Source organism: Crocodylus porosus, unplaced genomic scaffold (genome assembly GCF_001723895.1).
Source record: "Crocodylus porosus isolate Cpor-Errol unplaced genomic scaffold, CroPor_comp1, whole genome shotgun sequence".
In the NCBI taxonomy this organism is placed as follows: Eukaryota; Metazoa; Chordata; order Crocodylia; family Crocodylidae; genus Crocodylus; species Crocodylus porosus.
Genome location: NW_017728926.1, coordinates 6,915,941 through 6,943,927, shown reverse-complemented (window position 1 = coordinate 6,943,927; position 27,987 = coordinate 6,915,941). Strand labels below are relative to the sequence as shown.

At 44.5% G+C, this 27,987-nt stretch overlaps 1 protein-coding gene across 2 annotated transcripts in view; it reads left to right on the top strand.

Annotated features, from left to right (window-relative positions):
* PRKCZ (protein kinase C zeta) overlaps positions 1-27,987 on the top strand; it is a 203,897-nt gene that overhangs the window by 68,092 nt on the left and 107,818 nt on the right. The window contains exon 2 of one of the 2 annotated variants that reach the window (XM_019541287.1): positions 8,213-8,307. The exons of the other annotated variant lie outside the window; for it this stretch is intronic. Within the exon in view, the coding sequence (XP_019396832.1) occupies positions 8,226-8,307 (82 nt within the window). The 5' untranslated portion in view covers positions 8,213-8,225. The remainder of the gene's footprint in view (positions 1-8,212; positions 8,308-27,987) is intronic. 2 annotated transcript variants of the gene reach the window in all.

Genomic DNA, 27,987 nt, shown 5'->3' with positions numbered 1-27,987 from the left:
TTTCCCTCCACCCCCCCACCCATGTCCCCACCATCATGGCGGTGCGCCACCAGCTCCTGTTCAAACACTCGTTTGCACTCTGATTGGCTCTTTGTCAGTGAATTGGAGTGCAAATAAAACATTACAGACAGACAGACGCAGGCTTTTATAATATTAAAATTAAGCGTAATGGAGCAGATACGTGCTGGTGATGTTGGGACATAAAACTAATTGCTGTGGTGAATTACTTTTTTGGTTGATTTATTTTCTGTTTAAAGTGAAAGAAAGAAGGAACTTCAAAAGAGGCTTTTACTCAAATGTGAGCTACTCATGTGACAGGAAGGGGACAAAACATGCATGGTCCAGAATGGGATGTTAGATGCACAGGACCCTTGGACAATGACTAACACTGTTTTCCAGAACTCCTTGATTTTGGTAGTCAGACCTTTTTCTGGTTATCATCTGAAGACAGCCTCTGGAGACCTTCTATTGCTTGTATGAATCAAAAGTGTATACATGTACAGATTGTGATCTTTCAGCCTTTTGATTTAGAACTAAGAGGGCTGGAGAAAAAGTGGCCGGGGTTATCGTCCCAAAAGATTTGATGCTTGCCGGTCATTCTTATTTAGGATTTGACTATGAATGCTTCAGAGAAATGTTGTCTTTAGTTGAGGCTATGCCAACTGTTGAGTGAATTTCACTATTACATAAATATAATGTGGGGGGGGAAATGTTTATAGAAGTACTGCTATAGATAGAAATGATTTTCAGAAGTGATTAGACTGGTCGAGCAAAAAGTCACTTTTCTGTCAGATTAATAATTGCATTTTTATTAATACTTGTTTTTCTACCCGTATGCCTATCAAACAGAAAAGGTTTGCAGAGGTTTATAAATAATCCTACAGCTTTTAAGAATGCTTGTTTGAATGAAAGATAGCATCTTACGATGTGTTTACAATCAATTGTTAATCTAATTTCTGGAACAGGTAGTTAAACATGTGGATCTAACATCATTGTAATTTATATTACAGGAGCAGCTGCTAGCTCTGCTGTAGCTTGTTTTGGTCAGCCTTCCCACGATATTTTAGTGGGATTTATAACAGAGTTAGTGCATGATAATATAAAAGCTAGATGGGGAAGGGTAATCAATTTTCTCATTTGATTTCAATTGGTCCAGCTGTAGAGTTTTTTTTTTTTTCCTATTTTTTAATTGTATGGGCTTAAAATGCTAATTGGAAGCCTATATTAAAGAAAAAATGTAAAACTATCCTCAGAGTGCAGAGATAAATAGCAAAATAAATGCATCGAAAGCAGCTAATATTATTAAAAGGTGTGTTGTCTGAAAATTGGTGTGCTTTAAAGGACAACCTTCAACAGTGATAGCCACTGACAAGTCTTCTCATCATTAAAATTGGTTTTAAAAACTTCAGGCAGAGTATTAGTTTTAGTGTTGGCTAGAAGGCCAACAGGTGGAGTACATTCCATAACTTGTTATTTTGCTAGACGTGTGGTGTTAAGCATTATAGATGGAAAGAGGGCTACCAGGAAGATTATCCAGTTTTGTCCCTACATGACTGACCATCACCATATGCAAAAGAGTGCCTGTTCTAACAGTGCTACTCTGGATCCTTGTTACTTTGCAATGAATTAGAGTCCTTTTCTGATATAGCTGTAACCTTATATTATGTAAATTACAAAATAGAAGTATGTTAATTCAGTTATCTTTCAGAGTTGTGAGAAAAATCTTTGTTCTGTAGAAATAATATATATAATAATATAAGAATAATAATATATATTATTACTACAGAACAAATTTTTTTTAAATCTCTAGACCAAATTCAGGGGGAAACAATTGCACAATTTATTTCAGAAAATCTAGAGGAATAAACTAAAATCACGTAAATGCTCCAGATTACATCTGTTTTAAAATGGCATAAAAATTGCAGCAAGCACTATGGATGAATACAGAATTGTTTAAAGAAACCAAGCCCTAAGCTTACTGCCCCCCCCGCCCCAAGTATAAGATGGTCATTCTGTATTCTCTCTCTCTCTTGTATGTGTGCATACAGAATGACCATTTTATACCAACTTCCCCCTAATTCATTCTCATGACATTAATCTCTCTGAATATAAATTAAGCTCTCAGAATAGAAATTTGCTCTGTATACAACTTCAACAAGAACAGCTTTGGGCTTCCTTTATAAAGAAACTGAGAACAAAGAGAAAATTCAATTCAGCATGAGGAAAGAAGAGTATGTCAAGGTCACATCTTATAGTATGCTTCATTTTAGTTCAGCAGGCAGAAGGAATGTCCAAATTTTGTCTGAAAAAATTTTGTCCAGTATCTGTTTATAAAGTCAATGTAGATTATGAAATGTCTTGTTGCCTTGGTTTGTTCCTCTTTTCTTTTGATGCTGTTACTGAAAGTAGTAATATATATATAGGCTCCAGATTATTTTTTTAAATTCACTTTGCACATTCAGTCCTTGGATTTTACATTTTTGTCATTTTAAAAGCTCTGTGAAGCTTGCTTGACTTGGCAAACTGACTCATTTCAGTAGCTAAATGTTTTATATTTGCAGATAAGATTTCCCTTCTTCATAAGAGCAATTGATTGCTAATGCCTAGCAGTCTCTTTTCACTTCCAGTCTTTGCCCTTAGTGGTATTTCTGATTGCATTCTCACTTGTTAATATTTTCTTGTTTATAGCTGTACAGATTTGATGGTCTCATCTACAAGAGATGTTTCCAATGTTGAAATTTGTCTTTTTTGAGCTGGAATGATATAAAAACAGGAGTGGGAAAACAGATTCTGAAATAACACACAAATCACTAGAAATCATTTCCATCCTTCTGTTATTACTTATTTCAGACATGGAAGTACATTGTTATTACTAGAATTAATTTGTAAATTTGCACTTGGTGCTTCTTGGTACATTACAGAATTTTCTTATTTTCTGTGGTAGGTTTACCTTGGGTTATTAGGAAAGGTTCAGCCAGTTACAAAAATATACCCAACATGAAATAAATCTGTTGTATATTGAGGCATGGACACACACAACATTTAGAACAGTTGAAATGAGAGTCAAACCTGAAGTGGACAGCCATATAAACCCATTTAAACTGTTTTAAATCTGCCTGGAATGATTTAGAAATGTGCTTGGAAAATCAAATGCTATTTTGAACTAGTTCAGGGTTACATGTTGACTCCTTAAATGTTCTGTAACAAAGGTCTGGTTAATTCTCCAAGCATCCTACACTTTAGTGCTGCTCCCCCTCCTCCCTTCCTGTTCCCACTGCTGCAACTGGCTGTTTTATGTAGTGAAATTCCACTGCCCCCTCCCCCTTTTTTTTCTTTTTGTTGACCCCCCCCTTTTTTTTTTTTAAATTAATGAGCTCCCTTGCACTGTTTGTTCCATAAAAGATACCTTTCTAAGATCCAGCTGAGTCACTGCTCCCTCCTCCACCCCAGCCCATCATAATGCCCTTCCAGCCCCTGAGAACAAAAAAATGGAGGGTCAGGCTGTTAAGTCAGGCAAGAACACTGCTGAGTTTGGTCATTTGCAAGCAGTTGAAGTTTATTAAAGTCACTTTTAGGAACCAAGGGGAAGCAAAAAAGTGACAGCGTCCCCTCTTGGTACCTCCCAAACAAGCATGCAAGTACTCCCCCTCCCTCTATCCCCCACTGGCTCACCCATTGCACAGCATGCTGAGCTGTGTACTCACTCCCACCCCTGATGCCAGTCACAGTACTTCACACAGCTGTGAACTGTTCCCAAAAAGTTACATTTGAGAACAGTTCAGTTATGTGTGTCCACACCCTTGGTTGACCAGTGGTTCCCAAGTCTGCTTTATTTTGTGTGGTGGCATGTCTTAAAACACACGGATCACTTCTATATGTGAGAGTTTTCATGGGTCTTCTGAATAGCAGTAGTAACATACAAAATAAATTACAGTTGCCCCAATAATCAGGTTCTGGAGGCCTGTTAAATTCATAATGTACTTGTTTTAAGGCTGTTGGCTGCTAAATGTTAGTATCCTAAAATTCCCAATGAGTGAACAAGCAGCATAAACATTCAGGAGAAGAACAATAATGAAGGCATCGGTCTTGAATGAGGGGAGAAGAAAAGTATACCACCTTTCCTTATATTTTTTTAAAGTGTTAAATTTGGAAAAAGATATTTCTGTTTCTGTTTATAAGGATGAAGTAGTTTGTAATAGCAGTAGTGTATGCAGTAGTCAGAGAAAGAAAAAGCATAAAAAAGTTGTGGAGATTTGTTGAGGAACAGTCAAACCTGGCAATCACAGTCATAATGAGAAAGCGGTAGGTATGCATTAATTTCGGTCTGTTTTTTCTTTAATAAAAGATTTATAATTAATACATTTTAAAATGGTTATAGAAAGAAGGAAACAAGGAAATATCTGTACACACTGAAAGGCAAAAGACAAGCAATTAAAAACTACTCTGTTCCAAAATGAGTGTTTGAGGAAGTAAGAGAGAGATGCACCATAAAGTAAAAATGATATTCAATGAAGTTTGTCAGGTGTTAGGAAATGCCTGTTAACCTTTTTCTCCTCTAGAAATACCAAAAATTAAGTAGGTTTAAAAGAGAATAACCTAAATAATCCCTTGTTACTTCATATTGATGATATTAGAAATGTTATAATTTAAAACCTATGTTTGCATTTTGCTTTGCAAACAATTTCTGGTCCCATTTGAAATCGGTAGGAACCAGAATTTTGTTCTTCATGGACATTTTATGTGAAGCGATATAATCTGCATTTTTGGGAAACTTATGCGAGAGCCAAGTCCTGGCTTTTTTATGTTCAAAAACCATTGATAAATTTAATATGGTCTCATCTTTTAGTACTGTTTATACTCAAAAGATCTTGCTTGGGTTAAGCATGAGCAGTTATCTGTATTGTAATATAGGTTGGTAACCTATGGACCACAGGCCAGATCCAGCCCAGGGAAGTGGGGGGCTTTTGTGAGACTTGACCCATGATGCAGCTGGGTGTCATCATCATCTCAGGCGGGTCCTAGCACTGGTTTGCCTCAGAGCCAAGCTGGGTTATTCTGGCCTGCTGCCAGGAGATGTTGCTGACTGCTCGTGTTTTAGGTTCATCTTTCTCCATTTAGCTTACTTTTGCAGCTGATATAATTTGTCTGTCTCTGTACTGCAAGGTAGTCTAGAATGTAGGTATAAATGATTATTGTCTTTGCACTCATGATTTGAACAACTTATTTTTCCTGGAGATTAAGTAAAAAGGGACACAATTTGATTCTTATTTTGATATAAACCACATCATTTTGGTTTTGTAAGGGAGGGAGGAAAGAAAAATTGGAGGTAAAAGGAAACAACCTGGAAAATTAAATATTTGGACTTAAATCAAGTAAGATGATAATTTGTAGTATTTGCCCCTTTACAGTTGTTTTATTTACAAAATTACATTTGAATGGCACAAAATATTGTGTATGTGTATATTTGCAACTCCCATATTGAAGGGTTGTCCTTTTGATGATTTCAGCTGTAGTCTACCCCACGGTAATTTGTATTAAGGGTTTCACTACAGTATTTTTTTTAAAATTGAATGTTGTCGCATCAATAGAAAAGTTGAAGTGGACACCAAAGATGTTATCTAGTGCCCACATGTTATTAAAAGTCTTCTGTTATCTTTATTTGGTGTTGAATTAGGCCCATAATAAAGTTCTAATTTTTAAAATAACAGTATTCCTTTGAACAAAATAATATAAGACCCAGCAGAGCCACTTCTGTAGTATTAAACTCTACTCGTGTGACACGTACTTCTCTAGGCAGTTTTCCACTTGTCTGGATAAATAAGTCTGCACTGTAGTTCTGTCCAGCATGCAGTTTTTTAAGTATTTCATTTGCAATGCATGTTTATAAATTTTACTGCTTCAACTTAAACCACTATCATTTTTATTTAGAAGCACCCTCTGCCAAAGTACCATGGGCACTGAACAGTCATATAAGAGGGGATAGATCACTCTAGGTGAACCAGGTTTAATGTTCTCTGTCTGAAGCATCTACAGTCACTGTCAGAGATGGGATACGGGGATACATTTGCATACAAGGACACCTCATTGAAATATACTGTCTATTGTTAAACTGCTGCCAAAAGCAGCATGTGCTCAGTAGTGGAAACCAACTATGAAGTAGATTAAATTAGGGGTGCAGTGATGGAGATTTTGGGGGCCGATACCGATATTTAAGGAGGTATATCAGAAGATACTGATCCAATATTGGCAGCATGGGGCTTTTTTTGCTGGGAGCTGGGCTTGGAGTGGGCTCCAGTGGCTCTGGAAGGAGGCTGCAGCCACCCCAAATTTTGCCACAGCTCTGCTCCCAGGTGCATGCCGCCACTCAGTGCAGCCCTGGCTGAATGTCCCACTTCTACCCAGGTGCCTGAAAAAGCCAGGGCTGCATTGGGTGGCGGTGCAGGGCTGGGAGCAGAGCTGCAGCAAAGTTTGGGTTAGCTGCAGCCTCCTCCCAACACCCCTGGAGCCTGCTGTGAGCCCAGCCCCTGGCAAGAAAAGCCCTGCGCAGTGCTGGCTCCAGCTCCACCCTGCAGCTTCAGCCTGCCCTGCACCACGCAGATCCAGGGGCACCCCAGCCCCCACCCCTGCCCTTCTCGGTTGTAAGCAGTGGTGGGAGCCACCCCCACCCCATGAGCTGCACCTCCATCCTGCAGGGAGGCTTCCCCCACTGGGCAGCACCTGTCCCTCCCCCCTCCCTTACTGTGGGGGTGTTGATCTGCCCCACCACGCTGCTTCCCTCCCCTTTGGACTTCCCTTCCAACTTACCAGCCAGAGGCAACTTTCTATGCTGCTTGTTCTGTTCTGTACTTTGCTGCACCTGTGTGCAGCACGGGCATTTATTGATCAAATTATCGGCCCCATTGGGCCAATATCCGTTATAGACCATTTTCTTTATATCTGTACCGATCTGATATCGGACCAATGCATCAGTACACCTCTAGATTAAATGCAACCAACACCGAGCATGACTAAAACACATGGCCTATATTGGACAAACATTGTGATGGGAACCTTTAAAAACAAAAAATTACAAATTTTATTAAAAACCCACTTGCAAAGCTTCACATATTGAGCATTTTTGTTTTACCAAAACTTCATATTGCAAAAACAGCCACATATCCAAAAACATACAGCTGCTAGGGCTGTGCAAAGCTTTGGGTGCTGGTTCTATTTGGAGGCCAGATTTGGCGGTCAAATCTCCAAATCCGAATCAAATCGGGGGACCAATAAAAAGGTCCAAATTGATTCGAAGCTCTCCGAATCTTCAGAAAAAATTCAGAGAGCTTCAGTGATTTGGGCTGTAGGTTCCTGCCTCCCGCAGCAGGGAGCTGGAGCCAGACTTGGAGCTCGTAAGTAGGGGCAGAGGAGAGGGGGCTGGGGGAGGGGAACATGGGGAGACCCCTGTTAGGCCCCATCCCTCGCCCGTTCCCCCATCCCCTCCATGGCTGCTCCGCTCACCCCAGCTCCCAGCCCTTTTTTTTTTTTAAAAGCCCCCACTCACTGGGTGCTGCCTGGTGGGGGAATAATCCCTGCTGCCCCATACTGTATGGGGGACTCTGCACGAACCCCACATAGCTGCCCTGCTCACCTCAGCTCCAGCCCTTTTAAGAAAAAAAACCCCCAGACTCATTGCACCTGCAGTGGCCTCGGGACTTCGGGGGGCTTGTGGAGAGCCCCCCACGTGGCATGGGGCAGTGGGGATCACCCCCTGCCGGCAGGAACTGTTAAGTCCAGGGGGTTTTCTTGTTTTCTGTTTTTTTCTTAAAGGGCTGGAGCTGCGGCAGGCGGGGCAGCCATGGAGGGGGTGGGGGAGTCGAGGGGCTTGTGGCAGAGCCTCCTATGCAGCATGGGGCAGTGGGGATCTCCCTCTGCCCGGCAGCACCCAGTGTTTCTGGATTCAGGCTTTTTTTAAGTGCCGGGAGCTAGGGTGGGTGGGACAGCCATTCCCGGGCTGGGAAAGCTGGCAGGGGATAGGCCTTTGTGATTCAGAGATTTGGCAGCAGTGATTCGAATCACCAAATTGAATCACTGTCCCCCGAATCGGCTGAATCTGAATTTGAAACAAATATTAGCTGCTTTGCACAGGCCTAGGAACTACGTATGTTAAATCCTTAAACAACATGTACCAACTTCTCACAAAACCTTTGCTAGAACTTTTTTTTCCTTCATACAGAACCCCATGAAAAATGATGACCTCAGTTAACCACCTGAAACCCTCTGCTTCTCCCATCAGTCGTCTTTGTTGGTTTAGTGAAACAAGTATGTCCAGTCCTTTTTCCTCCTCTTCTCTAATCCCTTCCTTGTCCCAATTTTGATGTAGTATTTCAGTTCGTGCAGCCTCAGCTTCAGGTACTCTTTCAGTGAAAGCCAAACCCTTAAAACTCAGAGGTTTCTTACTTTCCATCTACTAGTTTTAATACATGCTAATAAAGTCCTTAATGTTTCCTCTGGTCCCTTTTTGTATGAGTCCATATAGTTCCATCTCCCACATTAACAAGAGGTTTATTTTGGTGACACTGAAAGTGGTAGACTCTTTCCCATACTCCCTTTGCATATGTACAGTCCCAAAACACATATCCCACCATTTCTTCTTTCCTGCACCACTCCCTTGGGCACCTTAATGAGCTTGTCAAGCTCTCTGTATCGCACCTCTCATCACCAGGTATTTTTTACAATCATCCACACTAGGTCAACACATTTTCCTTTTGGTTGTATACAAGCCACCGCTCCCCACCCCTTCATTTGTCCTTCTATGAAGTTTTTCATCAGCCCTAGTCTGTCTGCCCTGTTTTGTTTTGTTTTTCCAGTTCCAAGATGGCAAACCCCCTTGCTGAAAGGACTACTTCCAGGGGCAAGGGGGGAGGGACTTCCAGTGGCAAAGGTTAGGGGCTAGAGGACAGGACTTCTAGGTCCAGGATGGCAACCAGGGAGTGGGGCAGGGCTACCCATGCATCCTTGACAGCTTGTGAAACTCATGAAGCAGTCCTCCTGCCAAAATAATTGCCCACCCTTGATATAAATGTAGTAGTTAGAGACAGATTTTTGATGGAAAGGGTGCTGTGGAGTATGGAGAAGTGATGGGGGCTAAACTAAATGGATCAAAAAGCACCATAATGGAAGTGGGGAACTGGAAGGACTTGGAGAAGTTGGGCCTTCAATGAGAGAAATCTGAGCGCTAGGGATCTCAGTGGACACTGAGGAGAAAGGTAATACAGCAAAGGAAAATGTGATGGGAAATACTTTGGTTATGGTCCAAAAGAACACTGTCCTTTGCTGGAAAAGTGGCTGCAGGTAAAGCTGTGCTACTGCCAATTATCCTGTGTATGGGAATTGTAATTCCACCAAAGTGGCAGTAGGTATCAAAAGTACTGAGGGAAATGTGTGCGCTCTTCTGGAATGCCGAAAGAGAAAGGTTAGCTAGATCTGAACTATACAAAGCAAGAGAGATTGGGGGGTGGAGTGCTGCTGAACTTGGGCCTGGTTGTGTACGTGAAATATTATGCAAGGCAGTAATGGAGCAAGGAAAAGCAGCACGTATCACCCAATTTTCATGCAGCTGCAATTTTGAGGAAATGTGGAGTTTATCAGATCTCTTTAAAGTGTCCATGGGCGTGGCAACTCTCATTTACATCAGGATGGAAAGTTTCATGCAGAGGTAGAAAATGGGGAAAGTAGGGATGGAGATCCTGAAGGATCTTGAGAAATTGAGGAAAATGGTAAGAATGAGAGAAACAGAGTGCGTGTGGGGGCTGTGGGTGTGTATGTAGGGTGGCAGAGCCATGTGGGTGTGTGTGTGTGGGGATATGGGGGATGTGGCTGGGACTGCAGAACACAGCAGGAACCAGCCCTCATAGACTGGGGCAATCATTGGCGCTAGGCAGAGGTTTCTGGTTGGGGGCTGGAGGTGGGGTCAGCCATGACTTGCTGCTGCTGCCTTGTGTCCTGCTGCTGCTGTCACCTCGTGAGCTTAGACAGGCAGCCACAGGCAGATAATTTTCTAAGTTTTTAGGGGCCCCTGGGGCTGGTTAGAATGGTCTGGTGGGCTGGATCTGGCTTGTGGCCTGTATTATGCCTGCCCCTGATTTATATCATCTATGTATAATACTTCTCCCAGTATTTTTACTCTGCTTATGATCTTGTCTTTTCATATTCTTTATGCTAACCGTTTCATGCCACACGTAGTAGTGGCGATGGGGGGCACCATTGTCTCACCCCTGTATGGATTTTAAAAGCCACGTTTAGAGACCCATTAATTTGGACTTAACTCTCCACTTCTCTGTACAATAATCTTATGCAACATAGACATTTCTCTTGGAACCCTATTTTTTTAGCACCTCGAATATGTAATCATGATCTACTTTGTCATATGCTTTTTCAAAATCTAGGGTTTTTTAACTGTTTGCTTTCCTCTCTTTAACGTAGGATGGTGCATCTCTCTGATCATTCTGATCACTTGGTAGATCTTTCCATGTGGTACTGCTTATACTTGGTCTTCATGTATCATCTTCTGGAGGTTTTTGCTCATCCTGAAAGCCAGTGTCTTGGCCATTAACTTATAGTTGGGGATCTACCTAAATTGTGCTGGAAGTACACTGGGCAGCAGCTCCATTTAATCTTGCTTTTCCTGCTGTGCCCCTCACCCCTGGCCATTGATTGGCAGCAGGGCTCCAGTGGCCCTGCTGCTTGCGATTTTTCACTCCTGATTGGTTAGGAGGCAAAAAATGCAGTTTTAAATATGCTTTGGCTTTTTCTTCCTGCTGCTGATGTAGCTGAGGGACCCCAGTGGCCCCCTGCTCACTGCTGATTGGCCGGGAGGCAAAAACCACAGCATATTTAAAACTGTGTTTTTTGCCTTCCAGTTGATCAGGAGTGAGTGGCAGGACCGCCAGGGCCCCTCTACCAATCAGCAGCGGGGGTGCTGCATGGCTAAAAGAGCAAGATTAAGAGACCCTCTGTGCAGCACATTTCTGTCACAATTTAGGTAGATCCCTACTTATAGCCCATATTAACAAGTGTAATTGGTGTCCATTTTTTCAGGAGTTCCTTTTCCCCTTTCTTAGAGTAAGATCACCATGCCTCTTGTAAAATCTTTCCCTGACTCTCCTGTTTCTGCTGTTTCCTCAAAAACTTTCACTATATCCCTCCCTCTCCATGCCCAAACTTTCTCTTAAAAGTCCATAGGTAGTTGGTCTACTCCTGATTGCCCTCTCTTAACAGATTTTAAGCATTCCTCTGCATTCTTTTAAGCTTGTTTCCTCCATCCTCTTTTGTTTCCTCCTCTTCTGCTTTCTCTTCAGTCTCTTCCAGCAAAACCTTCATTTTCTTTTGTCTATTTCCTTCTTCTGATACAGCTCTTCATGAAATCTTGTTGCCTCCAACACCTCCGTCTACTCTTCCACCCAGTACCACATTCTTTCTGCCCTGTTTTTAGCTCTCTTTGTTGTCTTCACTCTGGCCCAAAAGTTTTGGGAACACTCTGTTTTCTCCCACCCAGGGTTTATTCTAAAAACATTCTCTCATCTTTCTTGTAAGCCAGCTTTCTATCTTTTGCTTTGTTTCTTATAGTTCTTTTCATACCTGTTTTCCTTCTGTGGCTTCCTTTAGCAGCTCCTGCATCTTCTTTTGTAGCTCTCTCAACTCTTTCGTTCTTTTCCCCATGATTCTTAGACCTTCTTTCCTTGAAGAATTCTGTCATCCTTTTCTCCCCTGTCTTCCACCATTCTCTGGTACCCTTAAAATATTTTTTCAGTGTTCTCCACCCCTCATCCTGTCTTGTGCACACTTGACACATCTTCTCATCTTGTAGCAGTTGAACATTTAATCTCCATATTCCTCTTTCTCTTACAGGGTTCTTACCAAGACTTAGTTCTGCCTTCAGCATCTAGTGATCAATAAATGTCCTAGTTATGGTTTTTTTTTCTTCGTTATCTGTAGTTCTTTTGATACAAACACAGTCAATTCTTGATTGTTACCAAGTGTAATAAAAGAAGAGTCACTAAGAGATCTGTGGACAGGGGAGAAAGTTTTAACTGGAACTGACCGCAGTGGAAAGAAACTGTCTGGATGAACTGTCTAAAGTTCAATCTCCTCCTTTCCCTGTTCTGTCACCCACTTCTGTTATGCAGGTGAAGTCCCCTGCTGTTATCCACGATCACTCTCCAACCACATCTTAGTTTCATAGTTAGTAGGGTCAGCAGGGACCTGAGCAGATCAGGAAAGAGTACTGGGTTCAAACAACCCCAGCAAGGTGTCTATCTAGCCTCCTCTTAAAGACCCCAGGGTAGGAGTGAGGACCACTTCCCTTGGAAGTTGGTTCCAGATCCTAGCCACCCTAACTGTGAAGTAGTGCCTCCTGATATCCAGCCTGGATCTGATCTCTGTCAGCTTATGGCTGTTGTTCCCCACAGCTTATGGCTGTTGTTCCCCACAGTGGTGGCCCATGTTCATCTTTGAGTCAGTAATGACTTCAAGATCCTTTTCTGCCTTTGTGCTGGCGAGAGGGGAGTTCCCCAGCCTGTAGGTATGCTGCTGGTTCTTCCTCCCCAGGTGCAGTACCTTGCACTTGTCAGTGTTGAAACCCATCCTGTTCTCATCCGCCTACCTCTGTAACCTGTCCAGATCTGATTGCAGCTTGTCCTTCCCATCTAGTGTGCTCACTTCCCCCCACAGCTTAGTGTCATCTGCAAATTTGAACAAGGTGCTGATGAAGATGTTGAACAGTGCAGGCCTGAGGACCAAACCCTGCAGAACCCCACTGCCCACATCCTTCCATGTTGAAAAAGACCCTTCCACCACCACTCTCTGTCTGGCCCTTCAGCCAATTGGCGACCCATCTGACCGTGTAGGGATTGACACCACAGTCACCTAATTTTTTTAATGAGAATGGGGTGAGAGACAGTGTTGAAGGCTTTTCTAAAATCCGGAAAGACTGTCCACTGCAGCGCCTGCATCCAAGGATTTGGTGACCTGATCATAGAAGGCCACCAGGTTGGTCTGAGAGGACCTGCCTCTGATGAACCCATGTTGGTTGCCCCTAAGCATACACTCCCCTGCTGGTCCCTCACAGATGTGCTCCTGGGTAATTTTCTCAAAGAGCTTCCCCAGGACCGAGGTAAGACTAACAGGCCTATAGTTTCCTGGGTCCTCCTTCCTGCCTTTTTTGAAGATGGGGACCACGTCGGCCCTCTTCCAGTCCTCTGGCACCTTGCCAGAACACCATGAGTGCTCGTAGAGCCATGCCAGGGGACCCAAAATGACCTCTGCTAATTCTCTCAGCACTCTCGGGTAGATTTTGTCACTGATTTGGATGCGTCCGGTCCCACTAGGAGGTCTCTGATTAGGTTAATTCCAACCTGGGCCTGGCTGCACCTCCCCTAGGACCATCAGGGTGTGACAGAAGTCTCGTTTTTGAAGTCCCTCCGTGCGTGCAACTCCGGACTCCTGCAATGGGCCCACCGCCTGCCTATTCTCGCCTGCCACATCTTGATTTTGTTTGTTTATAAGTGAAGAATGATGAAACTTAACGGGAAGCTGCCCATTTATACACGCCCCAATGGCAGGGGGCGCTGTCTGCAGCTCCTTTTCCTCCCCTGCACCGCAGCCCAAGCCTCGCAGATGGTGCTGGAATGCTCTCCCTAGGGCCATGGTACTAGGTCCTGGCCCTTTGCTTGCCCTCAGGGCTCTTCGACGCCCCTTCTCACTCTCAGGGTCCCTCACTGCCCCCTCACTCTGAGCTCCTCACTGCCCCTCAGCGCCAGGGCTCTTCGCTGCCCCCTAACTCAGGGGCTCCTCACTGCCTCTCAGCGCCAGGGCTCTTCGCTGCCCCCTGACTCAGGGGTTCCTCGCACCCCCTAATCGGGGCTCTCCGCTGCTCCCTAACTCAGGGTTGGGCCGCCATGTCCCCAAACAATACCGTGCCCTCTTTGACGCCACTTGCTGTGCCCTCTGGGCACCAGGAACCCCCAGATTATTGGGGAGCTCCCATGAGGCCTCCTCACACCCCTACAGCTTCACCCGGTCCTCCGGTGTAAACATAAGTAAACCAAAAAAGTCAGCCAACCGGCTACAACATAACAAGAAGCTTACCGGCTTATAGCCCAAACCCCACACAGTGCTGACTCTCAGCCATACCTCTGTCCAAGCTGTCTTTCCTCTCGCATCATTGCAGCCAGTCAAACCGCCACCATTAACTCTGCTGCCCAGCTCACCGACAGAGCTGTGGCTGCCAGGGAGGAGCTGAACGCCTGGCCTTCTGCCTGGGCTTAAGAGGGGCTAAGCTCTGCCCCTTCCTGGCTCCCGGCTTCCCTGGTTGCTGGGGCAACCGGCACCTGCACAGTCCTAGTGACTGGCAGTTGTGCTTCCCCTTTTTCACCACTAGGGGTCTCTCCTGCTATTTTTCCTCTCAGTTGCAGGACGCCTGAGAGTCCTGCAACACAGGGATCATGATGGGGGGATGACCTGGTCATCTTAGTACTCTGCAGCTCTATGCCCCTTCCCTTCACATCTGTTACACCATGAGGGCAGTGTGTGGACAGGTGTCCCTCATTGCTACATTTGCTACATTGCCTTGTTTGCCCATGGTATGATAGAAGACCCCAGTGGGGCCCCAGCTGGATTACAGATGGGAGGTGCTGCACCCCACTTAGCCTCCACTTACGTGCTCTCAATACACACAACTAGTGCCCTCTCTGACCTCATCCAAATACATTTGTCCCACACCTTCTCCATGCGCGTTACTCTGCACATGCAATTCCATCCACTTCTGCCTCTAATAAATCCATATACATTCTTACTACAGCTACTTGTTCCTTGACTTTTACCCTACTATAAATTTTATCCCTCTTAATTCCTCCCTCCCACATTCCTCTGCATGTTTATTCCAAAAATGTTCATACCCTTCGTTGCTCCAGTAAGTCGACTCCCAAGTCTTTCTGTTTTGGGAAGCAATTGAGGCATTGATCAGGCTGTCAGCTGATCACTTGATCTTAGCCAAGTGGAAATACTAATGGGAACCTACCATAAGGATAAGTTAGGGCAGCCCATCTGAATAAAATATATAGTAGTGCCCATTGAATGCAGAAAGATCACCAATGCTTTGAAATTGTGGTGATCTGCTACACTGAATAAATGTTGACTTCGTCTTCACTCCCAGGGCTGAGCTGTGCCTTTCTTTCCTTTTTTTAGTGATTCCTGTTTCTTCATCAGCCTTAAATGCCTGGCAAATATCACCAAGCAGGGCCCCAAACAGTTCACCCAGAATCCCTCTGTTGCCCCTCTGTCTTCTCAGCCTGGTGTGTATTAGTGGGGTGCTGCCCATGCAGTAGAGCTGAACCAGGTTGTCCTGTACCTAATCTGCATATACATTTCTGGAGGATCCCAGGACTCATGACAAGAACACCCAGTTCCAGTCATGAGTTGGGGGTTAATTATTAGCACCTGGATCTTTTGTGAGGGTGTCTGGATTATCCATATACTGAGTAGTACTGAGCTGTGGGGTCACCATGGCTTGAAATACTTGACTCTGCTGGAGCCCAGGCCAATGAACTATATAGTAAACCTTGAGGCGTTTGGCATTGGATTACTATAATGCATAGTTTGTACTAGGGCAACGAATATGGTGAGGGGGCTGGGGCACATGACTTATGAGGAGAGGCTGAGGGAATGGGGCTTATGTAGTCTAGAGAAGAGATGGAGGGGGGATTTAATAGCAGCCTTCAACTACCTGAAGGGATGTTCAAAAGAGGATAGAGCTGGACTGTGCTCAGTGATGGCAGATGACAGAACAAGGAGCAAAGTTCTGAAGTTGCAGCAAGGGAAGTTTAGGTTAGATATTAGGAAGAATGTTCTCATTCGGAGGGTAGTAAAACACTGGGACAGGTGACACAGAGAGGTTGTGGACTCCATCCTTGGCAATTTTTTTTTTTTAAGACCCAGCTAGACAAAGCCTTGGCCTGGATGATCTAGTTGGGGATGGTCCTGCTTTGAGCAGGGGGTTGGACTAGATGTGACCTCCTGAGATTCCTTCCAACTCTCATCTTCTATGTTTTTATGATTCTGTATATAAGTAGATACAGAAGTTCTACTTAAAAGTGTTTATGGAATATCTGTGCTAAAAGAACTTGCAGCAGTTTCAAAAAAGGGGAAATGCATCAATTTTGAATGAACTAAGTCTTGGATACTATATGTAAATTGTTATAGGTATGGTTTTTAAGGTCACTGTTTTCATATTTGGTACTCACTTGCATGTGCTTGGGGGGAACAGGGTCTGACAGGAAGGGGCGAAGGGAAGGGCTGCAGGAGGAAGAAGTTGGGAGGAGGCAGAAAGGAGGGGGGCTACCAGACCCCACCCCCCAGATCTATTTTCCCAGCTGTAGCAGTGGGAGGGGGACAAATTCAAGCTAACCCTCCAGTAATTAGATTTTATACCTGGAAAATTACAACAAATGTATACATTTTTCACATATAGAGAAAAAAGGTACGTGCACTGGAAGACCCTTTATAAAAATGCAAACCATATTTTCCTGCTTGTGCAAATTTCTATAGAGCAGAAGTCAAGAATACTGTAAATGATTTAGACTTCCATTAGTATGATATAAAGCTTTCATTTTTTTGGTAAATTTTCTTAGCTTCTGAGCTTAATGATTTGGTGCCATCAATTTTAAAAGTTTAAAGGAAGGATTGCTGTTTTTTTTCAGTGATCTGCAAGATTAAGAATTGATGGAGCTTGCTGCAGCATGTGGAAATTATACTGTTTACCAGTGTTTTTTATTAAGTGTGTAGGGACACTTCAGCCTTTTTTGCAATACATTTATTTACCAAAATGCTTCCAGTGGTTCATGCCTGCTGGTGTTTGTAGAGGCATTCCAAGGTAGACAAAAACTAATATCCATTGCTGTTACAAGTATAGAGCTTGTGTAGAACATTATGCAGCACAGAGCTCAAAATGCTGATGGTTGTCCAGAAATTACTGTTACTTGCCAACAGTGTCAGCTAAATCTGTAGAGGCCACGATGTATAATATAAACACTCCTGTTTGTTTAAAAAAAAGAAAAAAACTGTAAGAGGAGGAGTTGCATCATTTAATACCACAACATTTAATCCCATCAGTGTCTTTTGCGTCTTGTACTTGTTCTGTACTTAAATTTACACTGATTTCGTTAGTGATCATCCGCGTGTTTTATGAATGTTAATAGACGATTTGCTGGTAGTTCTAATAACACCATATGACAGGGATAGGCAATGTTTTTTGGCCCAAGTACCAAAAAACCCCCGCAGTGTCTAGCTTGTAAGTGCCAGAGTGCCAGCATGCCAGAAAAACAAAACCAGGTTGGGGGTATGTGAAAAAGAAAAATGGAGGAGAAGAAAAAGAAGAGAGGAAGAGATGAAAAGGCAGGGAGAGGGGGGTGGGAAAGAAAGAAGGGGGGAAGGGAAAGAAGAGGAAGAAATGAGCAGCTGCCAGAGCCTGGCAGCCTTCCTTCCTCCACATCAGCAATGCAGACATGCGGGCACTGGGCCCACAAGGTGGTGGCAGCAGCGGCTGCTGCTGCTGATGTCCCTCCCCCCCTTGCCCCTCCAATAATGCAGGAAAGTGGGCAGGTACAGAGGTGGTGCTAGGGTAGGCTTGCTGCACAGTGTGGTGGCTGGGCTTAGGCCACTTGCTGCGGCTCTGGCCTGGCCCCACCCCCAGACTTGGCCAGCAGCACAGTGAAAGCCTCTTGGGCCTCTGCCAGCAACCTTGTTGAAAATGGGGTTGTGGGGCACATGCCCCCACTACGAGTCACCCATAATTAGGGACAGGGGTGGCCCCAGCCTCTTCCCAGTGGAGCTGTGCTGTGAGCAGGAGTAGGGTGGGCTCAGCCACATGGGGTGGGTGGCAGGGGTCGGGGGAGGGGCAGTTATGGTGCGCAGGGGCCTGCTGTTTGGTGTTTGCTTCTGATCTGCGGGGTAGCAAAAACACCAGTTTTAAATATGGCACTGTTTTGCTGCTCGTTGCTAATTGGCCAAGGAGCCATGGCAGTCTCATTGTATGTTGTTGACCGACCATGAGGCAGAAACTGCACCATATTTAAAACTGTGGTTTTCAGTTCTCCATTGATCAGGAGTGAGCAGTTGCGGGGGCAAGGGGGGAATGCATGGGGGAACCTGAAAAATCGGTGCGAATGTGGTGCATGGTGGCTCCTTTTGATTTTGCAGGTTCCCCCATGCAACACCGCAGGCATGGGGGTGGGTGAGCAGAATGCCAGCAACGTCCCTACACCCCTGCCCACGTTCTCCTGACCCCACCCCAGGTACCTGCCACGGCTCTGGGAGCTGTTGCTGATCTAGAGAACCCAGAGCAGCAACTTAGAAAAATGTTTTTTTAACATTTGCCTTGGCACGCCTCCTGGCATTCCAATCTCCACATGTCGCTAACTGGCATGCGTGCCGGGGGTTGCCTATCCCTGCCATATGAGTTCACTCTTAAGCCACTGGGTCTTTTCCTATCGCTTATTTAATACCATTATAGTCAGTGTTCTTGTCCTTTACAGTTTAACTGTCATTAGTGAAAGCAACCATCTTTATAGCTCAATATTTATGCATGCTTCCGTGACTTGGAAACATGTTCTGCAGACAAATAATTTAACGTGTCAGGTTTTACCTTATAGATTGAATCTAGCATTAACACTTTTTCATTTTTGAAAATAAAATCTCTGGAATTTAGTTGCTGTAAAGGTTATAAAATATGTATTGTGATTTCTTCATGATATTTTTTCCAAATGTGCCTTTGCCATGTCTGCTTATTCAAATTCAACTAGTGTTTTTTTCAGAAAAGAAAAAGAAAGGACCAAGATTTTCAAACATAGCCTGAAGTCATTTCACTATGTCCTTAGTAAGTCAACTAAATAGTCAGATGATTGAACATTGTGGTATCTTAGAATTTTTTTTTGTCAGTCCTACATATAGTGATTTAATTGCTACTTACGTGCAAGGTGACCATGAATTTAATGAAAACTTAAATGAACGCTGAAAAATTGAATATGATTAATCTCTGGGTAGTTTCTTATATTATATTCTGTGCTTGTTCTGGAGGAATCAGTTGTGTGTATGGGAAAGAATAATTCTGTTTCCACAGCCCATCAAATCTTTTATGACTTTCCTGCTGAGATTAACAGCAAAGGTGTTGACAGTGCTTATGGGTCTGTAATGCTGTTTTCTGTCCCATCAGCACTAGGCAGAAATGACCAATTTGATTATGCATAAAACATTGAGCAGTAATTGGAATGTGATCCAAATTGGATGCAGTTTACTAAGAGACTAGAAGGTATTTACATTGTATTTCCATTGTGTTGTATTGTCAGACCTTACTTCTACACACCTTGCTGTTAATAGGGTCTTCCATACAGCTATTCTAGAAATGTTTGTAATAACCAGGGATCTTGGTTTTCTCTGTTTTAAAAATGGGAAATTCTTCAATTAAAAAGCTAGGCATGTGCACCGATTAAAGATTTTCTTGGCCAATGCCAATAGCTGATGATTAATCAGCTATAGTGGCTGATGCCAGTCCGATAACTGGTAATTAGTAATAGTGCAAGGTATTTTAAACTAATGACATAAATAAATCTTTTTTTGTTTGTTTTGCATTTTATGAACACGCGCACACATCGCGCCCACCCACCTCCTGCCTGCTCCGGCCCTCAGTGAGGAAGGTGGTGACCTCCTTATTTCCACATCCATTGCCCCATACCCACGGCTCCTACCTTCTGCTCTACTCCCCTTGCGGTCTCTCTTACTGACCTGGGAGTGTTTCGCAGACAGTGGCAATGGGTATGTTTGGAGCTGTAGAGCATGCTGCTGCTCTGGCACCGGTGGGCTCCATGCAGCTGAGCTCTTGTGGCTTCTGGGGAGAAACTACTTTTGCAAAGGCGCACGGTGCCTGATAGAGCAGAACGTCCCTCACAGTACCTTACCCTGTCTGTGCACAGCCCAGTGTCTCCATGGCAGGAGCCAGTAATGGTCCCTTTATTGCTGAGCATGGTGCCCTGTACCCAGTGCCCTGTGTCTATTCCCCAGTGTCCCCTCTGCTTGCCTGGGCCTGTAGGCTGCCATGAGCTCAGGCCAGCTGTGGGGTGTGGGCACTGGACTACACTCGCCGGGGTACTCTAAGTATGAGCCCATAATTATTGGCTATAACAACAAAAAAAATGCGATAGCCGATAATGGCATTTCTTCTTTTATCAGTGCTGATCCAATAGCCAACTGATATATCGGTGCACCCCTATAAAAATAAAAAAAAAATCCCAAATCAGCATTTTTCCATTGGGAAGTTTATCAGTGCCTCAATCATTATAATTAAATAAATTCTAAATGCCTGTATATTTTGGCATTTTGACTTTGGTCTTTTTATCATGGAAAAACAGAGCTCCCCCTACCCCTTTTGTTTACTAGGATGCAGGTTCAGCTGTGGCTGTTCCCACTCCACTGCTTTTGTGGCTCTGAGCAGCCCTGATATACCGGTGTCCTGCCCTTCCCCATAGCCCCTTGGGCCCTGCTGGTGCCCCTTACAGCCTCCACTCCCCTAGGTGCCCCTCACTCTCAACCCACAGCCCCCTGTCCCTGCCAGTGCCCCTCACTCCCCACTCACAGACCCCACCCCTCCAGGCCTGCTGGTGCCCCTCCTAACCTGCAGCCCCTTGCCTCCCAGTTCTGCTGCATGGGGCCGTCAACTGCCAGGGCTACAGGGCTAGGGCCTGTAGTCCCCTGCCCCACCCCCCAGCCGCAGCCTCCCAAAGACAGGTACTGCTGGAGTGGAGCCCGGGCTTCTCCCCTCCCCCTGCAGATGGCATGGCTGGAGTGGAGAATGTGAGCTGCAGTCTTGGGGCTAACCATCCTGGTGCCCTCCCTTATGAGCCCTCCATAGCTTAGTGAGCAGAACTCAGCACTGCCAGGACCCCTATACCATCTGCAGCGCCATGGTCCTCTGCCTACTCGGCAACAGTGGGGACAGCAGCAAGGATTTGTGCCCCCTGCTGCTGTTGGGCGGGCAGGGGTCACATCACCATGTCAGCCCATACAGCAGCACCTATCCTCCCCACCCTGCTCTGCCCTCCCATGCTTGGTCCCATTCCCCTGGGCTGTGGAGGCTTCCTGGGGGGAGGGCAGCAGGGCAAGGGGCCCCGAACCTGCAGCAGACAGCCTGCATCCTCCCCCACCTGCCACTCGCATCTAGGCTGCACATGTCCCCTCACGCTTCCCTCTCCAGTGCCCTCAGCCCTGCTCCAATCCCTTCCTCCTTCCTTCTCTCACTGCGGGGGTCTCAGTGTGCCCTCCCCACCATAGATTTACCTGGAGGGAGCTGCTCTCCATGCTGCCTGGCTGCTGCTTACATGTGTGCCTGATCGACCTCTTCCTTCTCCCACCAGCATCAAGTAGCCCCTTGTAAGCTGGAGCTCTGCTGGTTCCTGCGTTTTTCTCCTTAAAAAGAGCCCAGAAATCCTTGATTTTTTTTTTTCCCCCTTTAAAGTAGAAAATTCACATTTTTCTCCATAAAAAGAAGAAAATCTGTCTTTCCATGGTGAGCAGAAAACCTGGATCTCTGGTAATATCATTGTTGTATACTGGTTCAGTAGTTCCCTAAACTTCCCTTTTCTTTCCCTCCCTCCTCCCCACAATTTAATTCTTTCTTTCATTCTTATGCTATTACATACGTTCAGAACCCTTGGTAGCTTCCTCCCCCCCATGTCATATTTCGAGAGGGATTTGTGCTGCTCTTAGAAGTAGGACGTGGGTGAAACACTTTGGTAGTTCCTTGCTGTGTCCTACTTGGCAAAGTGAACTCTGGCACTCTTGCTACGATGACGCTGGGGGCTACCATAGGTACGTGAAGAGGATGATGTTGTGCTGGCCAGTTTTGAAAGGATTCACATGCATATGTCTGTGTTTACAAGATGCCAGTTTCCAGTGGAGAGTCTTTGTGTCTCAAAGCTTGGCAGCACCCATGTCCTTTTTTTCCTCTCCGTACCGTCCCCCCGACTGTTGTCTGCTCTCCATCATCTGATGAGAACTTCCAGGTTGGGAACTGCTGCTTGGCACACAGCTGTAAACATTTTAAGTTATTATAGCTGCTTACAGACATTAAAAAAACACAACCTTTTTTTACTTTAAACTTCACACACCCCCATGCCAAATCCAACACATGCCCGGAAGAGGCATTGCATTAGTTGGACTCAGCTTGCCTGATTGTCTGTATAGATCGAACGCTTTAGTTGGGGCGGGGGGGCGACTTGGCAGTTGTATTTTAATAGCTGATTCAATCAGATCAAAGTACCAAAAAGCCCCACTGAAGTGCCTGATCTATACAGATACTGCAGAGCCAGGTCAAACTAACGTGCTGCTTTTTCCAGTAAAGTGCGGGGGGTTTTTTGTCTTTTTCCTTCACATCAGTAACCGAAGAGAATACTGGCTGGAACAGCATGCTGCTGGCAAGTGGTTGTTTGCTACCTAAACTGGTGTATTGTTACAATAGCTTAGAAAGCACAGTTTGACTTAAAACCACGATGCTCTATAAAAGATCCGAAGTGTGAAATGTTGTGACAGAAGTATTTTCTTAATTGTTTGGAAACTCCTGCATGTAAAGAAATTAACCTGTAATTTTTCTGCCAAGAGCTACAGCTTTAGAGAGCCAGCTTCAATTATAAACAATTAACTTTTTATGGAAGGCTAAGTTTTATGTCAGTTAAGACATATTTAATCAACTGTCTAATGTTGTGGTTTCTTGTTTTCATAAGCATTCATAAGTTAAAAGGCTTGAGATGGGCATGAAGTAGTCTGCTAAACTTGCCGGCAGGAGTTGTTCTGACTGATTGGAGTGACTGACAAAAAGAACTTGATCTCCCTCAAAGCAGATTATTGCTTATAACACCAGCAGAGGTGGAGTTCTCTCAGAATCAAAGTCCTACGATTAGAGGTGACAAATGAGCTAGCACCGAAGATTTTTGGAATGGCTTCTGCTGCCCTTCACAGCAAAAATGAATATTTGTGAAGAAAGCCACAGAAGAGAGGAATTGGGGCTCTGGGCTAGGGCAAGCGCTGCCCAGGGAGGGGGTGGGGCAGCTCGGACTAGCGTGTGCTGCCGGTCTGGGAGCTGCTCATGTGGCAGTTGTCTGGCTGCTCTCGCTGCTGCTCCCGTTGCCAGTCCAGGATGGCATGGGTTGAGGGGGTGTGCCCCAGGATCAGGGTAGGGTGGGTGGAGCTGGGGCTGCACCAGGCTGTGGAAGGTGCTGGGAGCAGGGGCTGTGCCCCCCCCACCCACATCCCTCGCCCAACCAATGCAAGACTGAACCGCTGTGCTAACACCCCCAGACGAGTGGCACGCAGTGGTGGGAGTCGGTCCGGGCTCCCCGCACCTCCCGGATGAGCTGTGGCTTTACCTCAGCTGGACAAGCAGCAGCAGGAAATGCAGAGCAGGGGTTATGCAGGGGCTGCAGCAAGTTTTTGGGTGGCATGCCCCCCCATGCCCTGCCGCTGCTCATCCAGGAGGCGTGGGGAGGCTGAGCTGGCTCCCACTGCTGTGCACTGCTTGTCCAGAGGCGGTGCAGCAGCTCAGTCTCTCACCAGCCCTATACCGGTGTGGGGACATAGCCTCTGCTCCCAGCGCCTTCTGCCTGGAGCATAGCCCCAGCCCTGCCCACCCTGTGCAGATCCTGGGGCAGACACCACTACCCCATGCCCTCCCAGACCGGCAATGGGAACAGCAGCAAGGGCCACTGGACAAGCCACCACATAAGCAGCTCCCAGACCGGCAGCAAGCAGTGACACGAGCTGCCCCCATCCCCTCTCTGGGCACCCCGAACCCCGGTACTGGTCGCAGTCCCAGCCCCAATCCCTCCCTTGCTGCCTTAGAGAAAAAGAGAGAAAACGTTTGACATGTATGATTCCAAATGGGTTTAACTCTTGATCATTTTCAAATGTATGAGGATTATGCATTTCATGGGGTGTATAACTAATTGTAAAATAAGTAGTTCTGTTACAAAGCTGAATGTTTTGACATAACCTTTCACTAAAACATTATAATGTGGTCAGTACTCTTTTTATTTGTGTCGTCTTCATATTCTGTAGATGTTCTCTGATCTGATCCATTATAAAAATGACTTCTAATACCTTCAGCTAACAGATGTTTTCTTTTTATTTAATATTTGTTTTGACAAAAAGAACTAATAGCTAAGCATAAGACATAGTAAAAGTTTTAGCATGATATTACTGCTTTTTTGCTAGAGGATGTTTTATGACCTGAATCCACTCTAAACTGAATTAATAATTAGATATTATAATGGTCACAATTGGGTCTGTCTGTTATGGCAGGTATTTGGAACATGAAGTGCTGAGATTAATTTCAGAAATATGCTAATCATTCTGGAAGAGTACAGACACATCTTCTGACTTGGTCTAGGACCCCTTCCATGCTAAGACTGATGTGTTTTCCCTCCACCCCTCATTTTGAACCTTTGGCTGTATACTCTTTTTACCACTTGTTAAGATTTAATGGCCGCCTTGTTGGTCAGGTGTTAACATGTCAGTTTAGAATTGGGGCAACTCAGGCTCTTTTCATAGGATCCACCTTACATGGTTTCACCCAAAGTTTATACATCAACTATTTATCTTATTTCCCACCCCCACTGAAATTATGTAACTCCCTGAATGAAAAGATACTCCAGAAGTAGGATGTTGCACATGTCTTGTCCTTTATAGACAGAATCAAAGTTCTCACCTTTACAACATTTGCTGAAAATGTTGAGGCACTTTATATCTTCACATAACCAATCTGAATACTGAGATGGTTTATATCCTAGCCAAGAAAAGACTAAATGGACTGGCCAGGACTGACTTCCCTTAAGTCTCAGCAGCCTTGCAGTCTCGCTCAAGAATATAACTATTGGAAGAATGTGGAAAAGCAATGTGGAGTTTGGCCCAGGGATTCATCTTTCAATATTTGTTTATGTAAACTTCCAAGTTGGATGGAAATATCAATAAAGAAGCTCTGCAGTCACTCTTCAAGTAGGCCTTGACTGTCCACTTCATTGATAACGGAGTGATTTGCTAATCAGCAAGAGTAGAAACTGTAGAAAATGCTTCAAAAAAGAACGAAATTTTACTTGAACAATAACTATGGGATCACTTCCTATCTTAAATCCACAATAACTGGAGCCCTTCTCCTGAGGGGTTCACTCTGGCAGTGGAAGTAGTTGTGATTTGCAGCTGACCCACTCTTTGTACTACCTGCTCTAAGAAATGAAGCTGTATATAACATCCGAAGAACGCCACTTAAAAAGAAACTGATCTTGCACATGTTGGATGCATGCATCCAAGAGTGAAATGTATGTGACATGTCAAAGAACTGTAGTTACTGTTCTGTAAATAACTATTATTTACAGAGTAGGCTTCAAGTCATTGATACTAACTGTAATCAATTCTGTTAGGCAGAGATATTAAAAACAATAGAAGTACCTTTTGTTTTTAAAACATACAGTGTTGATCTTTTATGAGGACTGGGTTACTTATTTTAAACGCAAAGAAAAGTACATCTCACAATATAGCACTATGTAGTATTGTCCCTTTATAACAGAACACTCCCATTTCTGTATAGTAGGTGTTAATGGCAGTTGCCACATAGTAAATATGCAATTAACTCTATTTTAAAATCTTCATACGAATTTTAGTAGCATTAGTGATAAACTTATTTGTTAACTGCAACTTTGTAGTGTCTCTTTTGAGAACTGCGTTTAGAATCTAATGAACTATTCTGTGGAACAAACTCCCTCCAGAGGTGGTGCAGTCACCTACCCTGGAAATCTTCAGGAGGAGACTGGACAGTCACCTCACTGGGGTCACTTGATCCAGGTACCTTTCCTATCTAGTGCAGGGGGCTGGATTCGATGATCCTGAAAGGTCCCTTCTAGCCACTTACAATCTATGAATCTGAAACTATAAACCCAGAGTTTGATGCTCTCAGCTAGACTTGGTTAGCTGTTGTGGAACTTAAATATGATTTAGGAATAAAAAAAAAAAAAAAAAAAAGCCTGTGTAAGCTGTGGTTATATGCTTAAGCAAACATAATGATAAATTTGCTTTTTTACATCCCCATGTGTGAAAGAGAGTCCACGTTTGTTGTAATTGAGTTAAGTTTTGTTTTACTTAGACCTCACACACACTTTCAGTTTCTCCTGGGAGAGTTGCTGCTATGTCAGGACCACAAGTATACAGGTGTTCAGGCTTTTTCTCCCACAGTAAAAATGGCTGCTCCAGGAGACAATAATATAGGCACAATCACTCCCAGGACAGTTTCTCCTAGAGACCAAATGTCTGCACATGGTATGTTTTCTCTTGGAAGAGAACATAGTCCTCTAGCATTCCCTCCTCCCCTGACCCAGGGAGTCAGTTTGGTGGTTGCTAAACTCTGCTGCTCTAGTAGGGAGCAGAACGTGCCCCCTTCACTATCTCCATGTTGTGCTGTCGGGAAGTGACCATAGGCAGCCTGTGTCAGCCAGTATGTACTGCTGCCATCTATCACCTGGCAGATTAAGGGAGCCTGTAGCCCATGCTTAGATGTGTGTTGACACCCCTGGCTGAAGAGTGTCAGCAGTACAAGCCTTCCTTTCTTCAGGGCTTCAGTATTCAAATGTCTGTACATATGGCTCTGGGTAAATTTTTCTACCAGGACAACAAATCTGGGAGAATTCTCTTAGATTACTTGAATGTATGTGTACAACCTTAGAGACTAGTTGCACTAAGTATAGTGAAATAAATGTGGGAGGTCTTGAGGCATGCCAAAAACTTAACTGAAGGTGATTCTTACCTTCTCTATCCTTATTTTCAGTGTACAGCCAAGACTATAAATTAGTTTAGATATAATCCTTAAAACTCTTTGTTTTACTGAACAGCAATATGTTCCTGAAAATCCATTTCTTCCTTTTCTGCTACTGTTCAAGTGGGCTTTTAATTTGGAGCCTGGGAGTTGCAACATAACAGGTGTGACAAATAGTAAAGGGGCATATGGCACAAGTGCAGGAGAGAATTTCTGAAAATTAAACGGGACTCTTGTTTTTGCTTAATGCCAATGTCCTAATAAATTTGGCATATCACCTTGTAGTGGCATGCATCCATTTTAACAGAAGGGCTTATGTATCAGCAGCCAGAAGAGCACACATGAGGCTTTATTGTGTCCAGGACATGATTTCTGTCCAGCAATTCTGAAGTGGCAGTCAGTTCATAGTTTCTAATCCAGTAGGGAATAGGATATTCAAGCAGTATTCCAGCAGAGTTAGATTAAGTACCAAAATAAAGTTTTGGTAGGTCCCTGCGAAATTAATTTTTGTCTCTGTGGAATTAGGATTAGCTCTCTATTGTGGGGTACAGTTGCATTTCTTTGTTGCAGAAATTTGCCTAATCTTGGCATAGCATTCCACTGTCATTGTCATTGTTATGCAACATCACTGTTCCTGATTGAGTTTATTGCATTGATATCATGGTGTGTGCTCCTTGTAATTTTTAATCATAGTCATCTTCTTCTTCCCTTGCTTATCCCATCTAAATGGGGTCACTGTGACAGATCCTGGCTGCCCACTAGCTTTGGTCATACATATTTTCTTCTTCCAGGTCCTTCTCTCTCGTGTGGGAGGAGGTCAGCAGTCAACAGTGGTGAAATAACAGGTTAGGGACTGTTTAGAAAAGCTGGACATTGAGGGTGCACCAATTAAGAGTTTTGGGGCCAGTATCAACAGACAATTATTAATGAGCCGTATCAGCCAATGCTGATCCAATTGCCAATATGCAGCCCGGTAGCTTGGAGAACAGCATCAGGCTGGTAAGTCTGTGGCAGGGAAGGGGCGTGGGGAAGGGAAAGCGTGCGGGGGGCTGCAGATTGAGACCCCCACAGTGAGGGATTGGAGCAGGGGGTGGGGCTACACAGCTGACTGG